At 37.8% G+C, this 13,371-nt stretch overlaps 3 protein-coding genes across 5 annotated transcripts; 1 reads left to right on the top strand and 2 right to left on the bottom strand.

Annotated features, from left to right (window-relative positions):
• Positions 1-497: 497 nt before the first annotated feature.
• Positions 498-2,807, bottom strand: LOC129101615 (uncharacterized). The gene is made up of 3 exons (XM_054611499.1): positions 2,553-2,807; positions 1,891-2,022; positions 498-957 (listed from the first exon to the last, which is right to left on the bottom strand). Exons 1-3 carry the CDS (start codon positions 2,607-2,609, stop codon positions 817-819), a joined length of 330 nt encoding a protein of 109 aa, XP_054467474.1. The 5' UTR covers positions 2,610-2,807; the 3' UTR covers positions 498-816.
• A 1,093-nt stretch (positions 2,808-3,900) lies between these two features.
• sdhaf1 (succinate dehydrogenase complex assembly factor 1) lies at positions 3,901-6,482 on the bottom strand. 3 transcript variants are annotated; one of them, XM_054611561.1, is made up of 2 exons: positions 6,344-6,482; positions 3,901-4,663 (listed from the first exon to the last, which is right to left on the bottom strand). In XM_054611561.1, exon 2 carries the CDS (start codon positions 4,346-4,348, stop codon positions 4,100-4,102), a length of 249 nt encoding a protein of 82 aa, XP_054467536.1. In that variant the 5' UTR covers positions 4,349-4,663; positions 6,344-6,482; the 3' UTR covers positions 3,901-4,099. The 3 variants fall into 3 exon arrangements, with proteins under 3 accessions (XP_054467536.1, XP_054467537.1, XP_054467539.1); XM_054611562.1 differs by having other exon boundaries at positions 6,288-6,482; XM_054611564.1 differs by lacking the exon at positions 6,344-6,482 and adding an exon at positions 6,161-6,227.
• Positions 6,483-7,217: 735 nt separating this feature from the next.
• On the top strand, positions 7,218-12,781 carry nudt18 (nudix (nucleoside diphosphate linked moiety X)-type motif 18). Its single transcript, XM_054611572.1, has 7 exons — positions 7,218-7,251; positions 8,218-8,366; positions 9,460-9,570; positions 9,694-9,796; positions 10,889-11,012; positions 11,474-11,598; positions 12,111-12,781. Exons 2-7 carry the CDS (start codon positions 8,220-8,222, stop codon positions 12,491-12,493), a joined length of 993 nt encoding a protein of 330 aa, XP_054467547.1. The 5' UTR covers positions 7,218-7,251; positions 8,218-8,219; the 3' UTR covers positions 12,494-12,781.
• Positions 12,782-13,371: the final 590 nt, after the last annotated feature.

The raw sequence follows: 13,371 nt of genomic DNA on the forward strand, positions 1-13,371 counted from the left end.
AAAGGTAGAACAAACTACGTGAACCCATCAATGTGAAGCTGGTGTTGTGGTAAATTGCACTATACTGTGTTTAAGTACTAGTAATCTTTTGTACATCCCATGTATGTAAATTGGCAAAAGTACTGGAAACCTTGTTCAAATGTTTTTTACGTATTTGCAGCAAAAACTCCTTTTTAAAAATATGTAAATTCCCTCAAGTTAAAACCAGAAACACACGCACACGTTTTGATGGTACGACTTAACAAGACTTATTGTTATTTTAACATGAGACAAGTCAGCTAATGGGTCCAGAGATTAATAGATGGATGGATAGATAGAAAATAAATTCTGTTAAATATGTAAAATAACCTGTTATAGTAAAGTTTTCAAATGTATTTTAAATGAAAGCACACTGATGACATCATCTAGGAGGAAATCTGTTCAGACCAAATCATCGAGAGCAGCAGGAGAAGTTCAGAATCACAGCTTCTCTTCACACATTCAATAATCAATCTGAAGTGTGTACAGAAGCTTTTATTTTGAAGGGGTTCAGATCAACTCACAGCTTTAAGGCAACGATACAGGAGAACACAGAGACTCAACCTCATAATGACAAATACAAACACTTCATAAGGCCTTGTTTAAGTGGAATTTACAAAAGAAAACACATCAGTGCTTCTCTTCTGAAAGGAAAATGTTGATCCACACACCAGTTAATCAGTTAAAAACATAAACAGAATAATGACACAAATATACTGTTACATATATAATAAAGTATTGAATTATAACGATATACGATGAGCGGACACTGTGACATCACAACGTGGAGCCGTTCATTCAGAATATTGGAGCCGTCTCCAGAGCTTTGACCCGAGCGGCGAACACCAGAACTCTTTTCCCGACCTCGGTGTTGATGTCGCCCTGGGAGGCTCGCGGGTTCTTACGGAGGAACTCTGAGATGCTCAGGATGCACTCGCTCTGAGGAGACACACAGGAAACTGAGTGAGCCAGGAAATAAATAAATACAAGTTAGGAACAGACGTGTCTCTTCTTTCTGTTCATGTTGTGAATCTGAAAAACAATCAGGTGTATCTCTTTAATGTTAAGTTGCCTAAAGTTTCTACGAGCAACTTTAATGTTGTGTAGACGGTGTCGGTGGACCGGTCCTCTGCTGGATCTGGGTCTGTCCACGGTGGACTGGTCTCTGCTGGATCTGGGTCTGTCCACGGTGGACTGGTCTCTGCTGGATCTGGGTCTGTCCACGTCTGGTCTCTGCTGGATCTGGGTCTGTCCACGACTGGTCTCTGCTGGATCTGGGTCTGTCCACGGTGGACTGGTCTCTGCTGGATCTGGGTCTGTCCACGGTGGACTGGTCTCTGCTGGAGTCTGGTCTGAAGGAGTTTCTGGTGAACCTTCATGATTTCATCTGGTTTCTCCAGAATCCGACCCGGTGGCTCCGATGACGAGCTTTAAGAATAACTTTATAGAAACAGACGATCTTCTCTCTGATGGTCTGTTTACTGATGGAGGTCTACAGAGGATCAGGACTAAACTGAGACTGGTTCAGGACCAGTTTAAAGATCCTCACTGTCACTTTAAATCAATTCATTTATTGTTCAGACTACATAGTTTAAATTTAATTCCTTCACACTGATAACAAAATATTTGATTCCTCCATGAAACCTCTTTGTCTTCTGGGAAATAAATCATCAAATAATCAAGAACAAGTAACGACTTTTCCACTTATCGTAAAACATTTTGATTTATCCTCAACTATCTCTGATTTGGAAAAACACAAGAAACTGGACGACATCGTGAACTTTGATGGTTTTCAGCTCTTCATTATTATCTTTATAATTTCTTGAATCTCTTCATTATTTACTAAACAAGTACGGAATCATGAGCAGGCACCTTGTAAGCGTCCACTTTGTCCTGTCCGGTGAAGCGGTTCAGCAGCTCTTTGGCGACCTGGACGCCCGTCACCGTCGCCAAAATCATCCGGTCCTCATCGGACTGAGAGGACAGCCAGCGCAGCAGCGCCATCTGAAGGACGGACGGAGACATATAAAGACGGTTAATATGGTGCTTTAACATGTTTTAACCAGGCGGCATCCTCCGGTTCTGAAGAGTGAAGTCAGAGCTTCATGTGTTAAAGCTGCATTCTCTCTGCTGTCCACCAGGGGGCGACTCCTCTGGTTGTATAGAAGTCTATGAGAAAATGACTCTACTTCTCTCTTGATTTATTCCCTCAGTAAACATTGTAAACATGAGTTTATGGTCTCAATCTCTAGTTTCAAGTCTTCTTCAATACAGCATGATGTTCATTTAGTAAATGATGCTCCATTTAGAGTCAAACAGACCATAAAGCAGGGGATGCTTTAGGGCGGGGCTACACACTGATTGACAGGTCGACACCAGGGCGTCACTCCTCCTCAGTCCATATATGGTCACTTCCTGTTCACTGGTTGATAAAACAGCCACCAGATCTCAGATTGATTGAGTTGAATGTGTGTGTGTGTTTGTGGATGCATAGTGACGTCACAGGAACAGGTGTTGTTTGTTTTCTTTCTCACCTGCTGCAGTAACTGAGCGTCCGTCATTCCTCCTCCTGAGGTCAGTGAACCCGACATGACGGAAGAAATCACGAATTACCGACAAAAGCAGACAACAGAGGACAGATATAAACAAACACTAAAGCTCACAACCTCCTCTGGTACCGAGAACACAAGATAGTTTCACTATTTTCACTAAAATATACCCAGAAAAACCAGATTATTCTCTCGACTGTAGGATGGAAAAACGTGTCACTTCCTGTTTACAAAACTTCTTCTTCGTTGGTGTCAGTTTGTGGTTCTGACTCGCTGCTGCCACCCAGCGGCCACAGCGTGAACTACAGCATTTACCTCAGTACTGCTAGTAGCACAGTGAGTTAAAGTCCTGCATTTAAGAGCATTTAACAGTACAATTCCCTCAGAGAATCTAAGTAAAAGCACTTGTTGGGCAGAATGTATATATATAATTTATAATATAATTTATTCTGAGTAACTTATTATTATATTTCTTTATTGATCCCCATGGGGGAAATTCAAGATTTTATTTATATGTGTGTACATATATAAATAATACATATATAAATAAATTAGTGATTCAATACATTTTAAATAAATACTATAAATATATATATAAAGATATATATAAATGTCAAATTATTGCGTGATTTATTGAATATAAATGAATGTACACAGAAAAGCACATAAATAACATTTAATTCTACTTATTTATGTATTTATTTTTGTATTAAATCATTCCCTAATTATTTTTCTTTTAACAGTGATTTCTGTTTGTATTTTCCCTTTTTATTTATTTGAACTATATTTCAGTATTTCTTCACACATTTTAACTCCCTAAAATGCTTTTTGATAGATTTAGAGATTTCATAAATTCATAATGTTTTCATTGTAAAATCTTTAAGTTATTACATATATGCAGTGCAGTAAAAACTACAATATTTGCATCTGAGATGTAGTGGAGTAGAAGCCCAAAGTATTGCCATAAAATTGAAATAAAAGTGAAATTATCACAACATTGTATTTAAGTACACTTCCTGAGTAAATGTACTTGGATATTTGCACTAGTACAATATCAACTAAAGTCGGTCTGCTTTAGTATCTGATCTCCCGTCTCAGTGAGGGCTCTGTGTGTTAGCATTTCTACTGTACTCACATGAGGACTAGATGGTCTCTGGGTCCTCCGTTAACTTTAGCTGTCAAATAAATGCAGTGCAGTAAAAAGTACAATGTGTAACTTGGGAATTTGAATATTTGTTAACATGTTGATGGTGATAATTACTGAAAAGGGAATCTTTTTTCACATCACTTTATTATCATGTAAAGTCAAAATAAGATTCTTAATGTTCATGAGTCTAAACAGTCGGAGAACATTTTCATTTCATATTTAACATCCCAAACATGTCGTGATTAATCACATCACGTTTCCTCCACACTGAGCATTTGTTTCCCCACTGGAATGCAGCATCTCAGAATGAAGGTTTAAATTAAAGTCTTTCTAGGTTTTTGTAGGAGTCAGTCAGGATCTGAGGTCAGAGGTCAGAGGTCAGAGGTCAGCTCTTCTCTGTGGGTTTGGAGAAGGAGCCCAGCTGTTTGGTGTTGACGTCCCTGAGCTGGTCCAGCTGTCTCTGTCCTCTCCGGAACAGATACTCGATGTGCATCACGTCCGTCTTCTTGATGCGAGCGTTCTCCCTGAACTCGTCACGGATCCGTGGGATGAAGCCCGGTTTGTCCCGGCCGGCCCGCAGGAAGCTCCGGTACAGATCCAGGATCTGCTTCTGCAGCTTGCTGTGCCGAGCCATCTGACCGGCTGGACCAGATCAGGACCAGGTCAACAGGAAGCTACAGGGACACGTTGAAGACAGGAGCGTCTTCAGCTGCAGTTCGGCTAACGTCCACTAGAGGCCGCTGTGATCAAACTCAGACTGTATAGAAATTAATAGGAAAATTCAGCACATCAGCGAGGACCCTGAATGCACCACGGCGCTCCACGGCCTCGTTCTCCTCAGGTGGACGCCTCTGAGGTGAGGAGGTGAACGGGGAGCTCTGATTGGCTGAGAGGTCGTCTGAGGATTCCAGGTGTTGAACAGATGCAGAGTGGATGAACCTTCTGATGACTGAAGGAGTAAAACACAGAGTTCAGATGATGTGACAACATTACATTACATTACATTACATTACATTACAGTCATGTAGCAGACGCTTTTATCCAAAGCGACTTACAGGAAGTGTATTCAACATAGGTATTCAAGAGAACTACTAGTCACCAGAAGTCATAAGTGCATCTCCTTTCTTAAACAAGCATCTTAAAGCATAAACCAGAGCAAAAGTATAGTGCAGAGGCAAGTTACTACGAGAACAATAATTGCAACAGACTAATACGAATATAATAAGTGCTACAAACTACTACGAATAGGATAAGTGCAGTAAACAGATACGAATTCAATAAGTGCAGCGAACTGATACGAATACAGTAAGTGCAACAACTAATACGAGTGCAATAAGTGCTACGAGGAAGGCTCAGGGTAGTACTTCTTGAAGAGGTGAGTTTTCAGCCTGCGCCGAAAGATGGGCAGTGACTCTGCTGATCTACCTACCTACTACCTACCTACAAAAACACAGGTGGAATATTAATGTATGTATTAGTACTACAGCAGTAAAGGTAGTAGTAGTAGTAGCTGCAGTAGATAGGGGGTAGTTTTGGGACAAACATACAGGTAGAATACTAGCTTATGTATCAGTACTAAAGCAGTACACGTAGTAGAAGTAAATATGGCAGTAGTTGTCGGACAAAAATACAGGTGGAATATTGGTGTATATATTTGAACTACAGCAGTAAAATATATAGTTTTAGTACTATATATATATAGAGGTAGTTGTTGCACACACATAGGTAGAGTACTAGTTTATGTATCAGTTCTACAGCAGTAAAAGTAGTTTTAGAAGTAGTAATTGATATGGTTGTTGTTGTGAGAACAAAATATAGGTGGAATATCAGTGTATGTATGAGTACTACAGCAGTTAAATGTGTAGTATTAGTACTACATATGAAGGTAGTACTGGGACAAAAATACAGATGGAATACCAGCTTATGTGTGAGTACTACAGCAGTAGAAGTATTATTAGTAGTAGTAGTTATAGTAGTAGTTGTGGAATAGTAGAAGTAGTTGGACAAAAATACAGGTGGAATATTAGTTTATGTATAAGTACTACAGCAGTAGAAGTAGTAGGATTAGTACTAAACATGGATGTAGCTTGTGGGTCACAAATACAGATAGAATACCAGCTTATGTATGAATACTACAGCAGTAGTAGTAGTAGTAGTAGTAGTAGAGTCAGTAGTAGTAGTAGTAGTAGTAGTAGAAGTATTAGTAGTAGTAGTAGTAGTAGTAGTAGTAGTAGAGTCAGTAGTAGTAGTAGTAGTTTTGTGACAAATATACAGGAAGAATATTATTTATATATTAGTACTACAGAGGTAGAAGTATTGGCTGTAAATAAACTGAGCGGTGTTTTAAATTAACGTTTCTATGAAACCAACAGAAACATGTGATGTCAACGCTGGTTAAACTGGGAGTTAAACCAGTAACAGAACTAAACCAGTGAGCTCCACTCACCTGGTTAAACTGGGAGTTAAACCAGTAACAGAACTAAACCAGTGAGCTCCACTCACCTGGTTAAACTAACAGGACTAAACCAGGGAGTTAAACCAGTAACAGGACTAAACCAGTGAGCTCCACTCACCTGGTTAAACTGGGAGTTAAACCAGTAACAGGACTAAACCAGTGAGCTCCACTCACCTGGTTAAACTGGGATTATAGACATGTTGGACCCGTCTCCACTGGCTCCACTGGTTCCGAGTTAAACCAGTACTTCATTGATAACAGACTGTGACCTTACTACGTTACGACACCGCCGTGAAGCTAAAAGACTACAAAAGACTACAACTTCCGGTGAAAGATTTCACAATAAAATTGTCATTCCGGAACACGGAATGTTAGAATGGCTTTCATTTTTTACTTTATTTAGAAACAATAATACATTGAAACTTATTGTAGGAATATTGATTTTGCATTCCTCAAAATAATCCAAACAGATTAATTAAATTATTAAATTAAACACAAAAAACAATGAAAAAAACTTTAATCAAAGAAGAAATTGTGACATAGCATGATATTTAATTATATATATATATAATTAAATATATATTATATATATATATATATATATATATATATATATATATATATATATATATATATAATATATATATTATATATATATATATATATATATATATATATATATATATATATATATATAATTAAATATATTATATATATATATATATATATTAATTAAATATATATTATATATATATTTATTTATTTAATTAATCTATACACAAAGGTAGTCAGGGTTTATGATTTTTTTTTTCATTTACATGAATACATTTGTTACCAGTATATATTTTTATATTTCCATGCTTATTCTTTATTAACTTTTATATTATTATATATAATGTGGTATTACTACTTTCTGAATAAACCACTGCCAGAACCCAATGTAATAACCTTTTTATTTTGAAAACCCTGAACTGGAAGATAATGAGTGTTTCCGGGTTGACTTGGAGAAGTCACGTGTCCAAACAGAGCAGCAGCAGTCAGCTGACCTCTGAGGAGACTGACCAGAGCCTCTGATCAGACAGGTTAGAGCTTTTACTTCTAAACGTTTCTATGAATGCTTCATGAACTACATATCCGGTCCAGATATGTAGTTTTCTGTTAAGCTCATCTTCCCTCTGAGCCCTCTGAAGATAATTAGCTTATCTTATAATCCATTCATTAATCTGTTTGTTAGGCTGCTAATCAACAACAATGTACAATTAATTCAGTATTCATTTATTGTCAAAGTGGATTTAAAATATAGCTTTAAAGCACTGTGATTACATCAAATAATCATTTATTTAAAATATTAAAATAAGCTTTTATTAGCACTGTCCAGTAAAATGACATTAATGATAGTTCAAGTTCTAACTAATATTAGAATATTTAATAATATCTGATTATTAGTCGAGCTTATGGAAATAGAGACGATGTCCAATATTGTTGTTTAAACATTTAATTTGTCTCTTTTAAATCTCTGGTAATAAAAAAACATTGTGAATGTATTTGTATTTTATATAATAACAATAATAATAATGATGATGAACTTTAACTTGTATGCACCTTTCATACTTTACATCAAATTATATTTAAAAATATTTACACAAATATATGAAAAGGTGGATAAAACATTAAAAATCAATAAAATAGGGTGGAATTATGGGAATAAAATGAGTCTAAATTTAATATAAATCAACTTTTAGTAAGATTTAATTTTTTTAAAAGGATAGAGACGACGTAAAGCAACATTTAAAAGAGTCTGAAGACGTTTCTTTAAAAACTTATAATTAGCTCTTTTTATTGCCTATGTTAGGGTTTTATTCTAATTTAAAATATGTTTAATATATATATATATCTAAACGTTTTGGTGTAGCGTGGTGCAATCCTGTATTTTATAATGACAATAAAGCCGAACCTTTATGAGTTACATATTCATGTACTTTAGTGTAATAAAACACATTGAGATGTCACATTAAGTGTATTTATTCCCTGTGTTTGTGTACCTGCAGACATGGAGGTGGAGGAGCAGGTGGAGAGGCTGCTGAGCGGTCAGGGGTCAGAGGTCACGGGCTGTGACGTGGGCCTGGAGCAGAGCAAACCGGCGTCTCTGAGGAAGACCGTCACCTACATTGTCGGTGGCGTCATCTTCAACGAGAAGGTGACGCCATCATCAATCCATCAGCCAATCATTTCTAGTAGAAGTAGTAGTAGTAGTAGTAGTAGTAGTAGTAGTAGTAGTAGTAGTAGTAGTAGTAGTAGTAGTAGTAGTAGTAGTAGTAGTAGTAGTTGTAGTATAGTAGTACTAGTAGTAGTAGTAGTAGTAGTAGTAGTAGTAGTAGTAGTAGTAGTAGTAGTAGTAGTAGTAGTAGTAGTAGTAGTAGTAGTAGTGGTAGTAGTAGTAGTAATAGTAGTAATAGTAGTAGTAGTAGTAGTAGTAGTAGTAGTAGTAGTAGTAGTAGTAGTAGTAGTAGTAGTAGTAGTAGTAGTAGTAGTAGTAGTAGTAGTAGTAGTAGTGGTAGATGTGTCAGATGTTAGACAAAAATACAGTTGGAATATTAGGGTATGCGTTAGTACTACACCAGTAGAAGAAGTATTATTAGTAATTTAAATGGAAGGAAGTTGGTGGAGAAACATACTGGTAGAATAATAGTTTCTGTGTCAGTACTACAAAAGTAAAAGTAGTAGTAGAAGTAGTAGTAGTAGTAGTAGATATGGTGGGAGTTGTGGGACAAACAAACAGGTGGAATACCAGCTTATGTATGAGTAGTACAGCAGTAAAAGTAGTAGTAGTAGTAGTAGTAGTAGTAGTAGTAGTAGTAGTAGTAGAAGAAGTAGTAGTAGTAGTAGTAGTAGTAGTAGTAGTAGTAGTAGTAGTAGTAGTAGTAGTAGTAGTAGTAGTAGTAGTAGAAGTAGTAGTAGTAGTAGTAGTAGTAGTAGTAGTAGTAGAAGAAGTAGTAGTAGTAGTAGTAGTAGTGGTAGATGTGTTGGTAGTTGTGAAACAAAAATACAGGTGGAATATGAGTGTATGTGTTAGTACTACAGCAGTAATAGTAGATATCGTGGTATTTGTGGGACAAACATAGAGGTTAAATACTAGCTTATGTATCAGTACTACAGCAGTAAAAAGTAATAGTGTTTGTGATTGTGTGTGTGTGTGTGTGTGTGTGTGTGTGTGTGTGTGTGTGTGTGTGTGTGTGTGTGTGTGTGTGTGTGTGTGTGTGTGTGTGTGTGTGTGTGTGTGTGTCGTTTAGGAGGAGGTGCTGATGGTGCAGGAGGCGAAGCAGGAATGTTATAAACTGTGGTACCTGCCAGCAGGGAGGGTGGAGGTGGGGGAGAGCCTGGTGGAAGCTCTGAGGAGGGAGGTGAGACACACACACACACGCACACACACGCACACGCACACACACACACACACACACACACACACACACACACACACACACCTGTCCCGGTTACCTGGGTTACCGCTCTTGTTTGTCCGGCAGGTGAAGGAGGAGGCGGGGTTTGACTGCGAGCCGATCACCTTGCTGCTGATCCAGGAGCAGGGACCTCAGTGGATCCGCTTCATCTTCCTCGCCAGAGTCACAGGTCAGAGGTCACAGGTCAGAGGTCAGGTCAGAGTCACGTGTTTGTGCTTCTGTACGACATCACCTCACCGTAGAACGATCCGTTTATATCTATACACTAGAACGGACAAACCAAACACTCTAGAGAGAGACATTCAAGAGAAGTTTCAGTTGCTTCAATCTTGATCCTCACCACTAGATGGCGCCATATCCTAATCGATAAACCTTTAAAGATTTGTTTATGCTCGAGCTTGGCATCGAAGCTCGGACCATGAACGGAGGCGTTTATACTCTCTGATCTGTGAGCTGCATTATTCTGTGAAACACCAGAAGACCAACGAACAAAATGATCTGTGAAGAATCAAAAGACAACGAGTGTAAATTATAGATATGAACTCACATGAAGACTGTAGGTTTATAAACCAACCTCCACAATGATGAGGAGGGATTTTAATGATCTGTAAACTCATATCTCATATTCATGGACTACTTTATTGCCTTTATAGAAACCCTGTAAAGAAAGAAGTCAAGTATTAAATGTATTATAAAGAAACAAAGGTTGAATATCCTGTAAACTATTTGATTTGACTGCAAAATATTTACGAAAATGAAGATTTTTAACACCTCTTGTTTCTAAAGCATTTAAAAACAAATGTTCCTTCCTTCGCATAATCCCTGGACAAGTAAATAGTGTTTTTATTAGTTAACTACCTGGCATCTCTCACATCCAAGATAAAATAATCAGCAACTATTTTCATAACCGGTTAATCTTTGAGGTCAACTTTAAAGCAAAAATAAAGAAAAATTTAATTCAATGTTCAAAATTTGAAAAGTTGCTGCTTCTCTTTGTCAGAAATCAAATACCTTTAAGTTTCAGACATTTGAAGGCGTCCCACTGAACTCTGGGACGTTTTGAGGAACATTTATTCACTATTTTCTGACGTTTCATAGATTAATCAAAACTGAAAATAGTCTTTAGTTGCAACATTTTCCTCAACATTAATAAATAAATATATAAATGAGAGTCAGATTTAGTTTTATGTGAGTTTAATGTGAGTTTGTGACACAGTTGCAGGTGTTTTCTTCAGACTTTATAACGTGGTCTGTGTTTCAGGCGGGAGTCTAAAGAGTCTGTCGGCTGCAGACCAGGAGTCTCTTCAGGCGTCCTGGTGGGACAGACGGTCCGTCCTCCCTCTGAGAGGACGGGACATCCTCCCTCTCATCGACTGTGGACTCAAGTACGACTCTTAAACTCTCCCAGTCTTTGTGCTAAGCTACGCTAAAGAAGTCCTGGACACATAGAGATGAAAGTAAAATCCATCAGAAGACACTCAGTGTGTCCTTTCCTACAAAGACACTCTCTTTAACGTCCTGTGATAAAGTTATAGGATCTATTTTATAATTCATAACTTTATTATAAATCATTATAATATAATTTAATTAAGTTCTATTTTATGTTTAAAAAAAATCTGTATTATTTATTTCACACCTAATAATTGTTATTTTATTGTTTTTATATGTTTATAGTTTTATACAATTTTTTTGCTTTTCTTCTGTTGTAATCTTGAATGAAAAAAGAATATCCTTCAGCATTAATGGAGTTCTTTCTTATCTTATCTTATCATAATTTGCATTAATCGCCATGGAAACAGTGCATGAGTATGAACACCAACACTGATGCCTGCTGTGATGCCTTCAGGTACCGTCAGGGTCCCTGGCATCCCGTCACGTTACCTGTGGACCTGAGCTGCCGTCACGTGGTGCAGAGACTCGTCCTGGTCTTCACCAACGCTGAGGACCAGATCTGGGTTCTGCTCATCAAAGGTGACGTTAGAGAGAAACTAAATAATCAACTCATTACAAACAGACCTGTACATTTCTTTTCACACTCAAATCTTTATGTGCAAATGTTTTCGTGGTGATTCTTAATTAAAACACTTATCAGACAACGTTTAGTATTTGAGAACATTTCTGGGTCGATGAAAAACACGATTATATTACTCAAAGTAAGATATTTCAAAAAGTGTTGTTGTCAAAACTATGAAGTTGTTTTATAAGTTTTTCCACCTATTTTAGAGGCAAATATTTAGTTGTCTCTACTACATTACCCATGAGTCTCTGCAACTGTTGCTTTGGAGAAAAGTCCAGTTAGAATAAAGAACAACACGGATAAAAGACCTCCTGCATTAATAATATTTTCTTTTTTGTGTACATATAAATGAATGTATATGTACTGTATATCTATACATACATACATATATATATGTATGTATTTATATATATTTCTACATAGTATTTATATCTATTATTATCTTTATCCCCCCCCTCTCCTACAGTCCCGGTGCTCCACCTCCCCACGGCGGCGGCGGTGAAGACCCACGCGGTGACGTGGGCGGCCAACATGGTGGTGCAGGAGGCCATGCCGTCGTCGTACTACGACCACGACGTCAACACGCTGGGCGTCTTCAGCCTGCAGCACAACGGCCGGCAGCACGGGAAGACGGACGGCGTCTGCTTCAACACGCTGGTGGCGCTGGTGCCCGACCACGTCCAACGCAACGAGGACGGGGAGAAGGTGGAGAGGACGGAGACGGGGCTGCCTCCGCCGGTGGAAAACCCTCGATACGTCTGGCACCAAGTCCAGAAACAAACTCTGAGAGAGAAACTGCTGGAGAAGACCAAGAACACCTCCATCCTACCCGTCCACAGCCTGTACTGACCACGAGAGGACTCTTATTGTGAAAGGAACACGCCAGCTGATTGCTTTCAAGGGACAGTTCAGATGTTTAGAAGTGTGGTTTTATGAAGTACTTCTTTATAGTCAGTACAGAACCTACAGTAGATAGAAACAGACAGGAACACCAGCCACCAGACTACATTCACAAAAACAGTCATTTAACCTCTCAGTCCACTGATTCCTCCATCTGTTAGTTTGTTTGTGTTATTGTGTGACTTTGGTGTTTTAAAGGGTTAATTAAGCTTCAGCAAAGTCACACAATAACACAAACAGACTAACAGATGGAGGCAGCAGTAGAGCAGTAGCTACTGTGTCCTGAGAGGTTAAATCTCTGTTTTTGTGAATGTAGTCTGGTGTGTTTGTAGAGAGCACAGATAACAGCTTCAGTTCTCCGTCATAAAGGGAAAGAGGTGAAAATATTCTAAATACAGCGTTCACTTAAACTGATACTGATTCTTTTGGTGTTTAAAATACGTCCACAGCAGAACATTGATTTGTTCCATCTGCTGTAGTAAAACACTGAGTATGGAGAAGTACCTCGTACAACCACACTTCTAAACATCACTACCATCCCTTTAAGAAAGAAGCTTTTATTCTGAAAGAAAATGTCTAATTTTAAATGTCAATAGAGCATAAAATACTAACATTAATGTTTTATTTTATAAGAAATATTCTAAACTTTCTTTCAGGGTGAAAAAGCACTTCAAATGAATACTTACATTTTTGTGAAATACTTTTACTTTCTGATAAAATAGCATGAAGGGATTTAGTATTTCCCCCTCAAAGAAATATTAATAGTATATATTATATATTAATAATCCTGTCAGTGTGGAGGACCGTCACCCAACCCCCAATAAAAC

The sequence above is a fragment of the Anoplopoma fimbria genome, chromosome 13, assembly GCF_027596085.1.
Source record: "Anoplopoma fimbria isolate UVic2021 breed Golden Eagle Sablefish chromosome 13, Afim_UVic_2022, whole genome shotgun sequence".
Classification (NCBI taxonomy): Eukaryota; Metazoa; Chordata; class Actinopteri; order Perciformes; family Anoplopomatidae; genus Anoplopoma; species Anoplopoma fimbria.

Excerpts from the sequence above, each read along its gene's own strand:
- LOC129101615 (XM_054611499.1), bottom strand. The coding sequence starts at position 2,609 with ATGTCGGGTTCACTGACCTCAGGAGGAGGAATGACGGACGCTCAGTTA. Across the intron at positions 2,023-2,552 it reads ACGCTCAGTTACTGCAGCAG|ATGGCGCTGCTGCGCTGGCT; the intron begins GTGAGAAAGAAA and ends TCCGTCCTTCAG. Across the intron at positions 958-1,890 it reads ACAAAGTGGACGCTTACAAG|AGCGAGTGCATCCTGAGCAT; the intron begins GTGCCTGCTCAT and ends GTGTCTCCTCAG.
- sdhaf1 (XM_054611561.1), bottom strand. The coding sequence starts at position 4,348 with ATGGCTCGGCACAGCAAGCTGCAGAAGCAGATCCTGGATCTGTACCGG.
- nudt18 (XM_054611572.1), top strand. The coding sequence starts at position 8,220 with ATGGAGGTGGAGGAGCAGGTGGAGAGGCTGCTGAGCGGTCAGGGGTCA. Across the intron at positions 9,797-10,888 it reads CTTCCTCGCCAGAGTCACAG|GCGGGAGTCTAAAGAGTCTG; the intron begins GTCAGAGGTCAC and ends TCTGTGTTTCAG. Across the intron at positions 11,013-11,473 it reads CTCATCGACTGTGGACTCAA|GTACCGTCAGGGTCCCTGGC; the intron begins GTACGACTCTTA and ends TGATGCCTTCAG.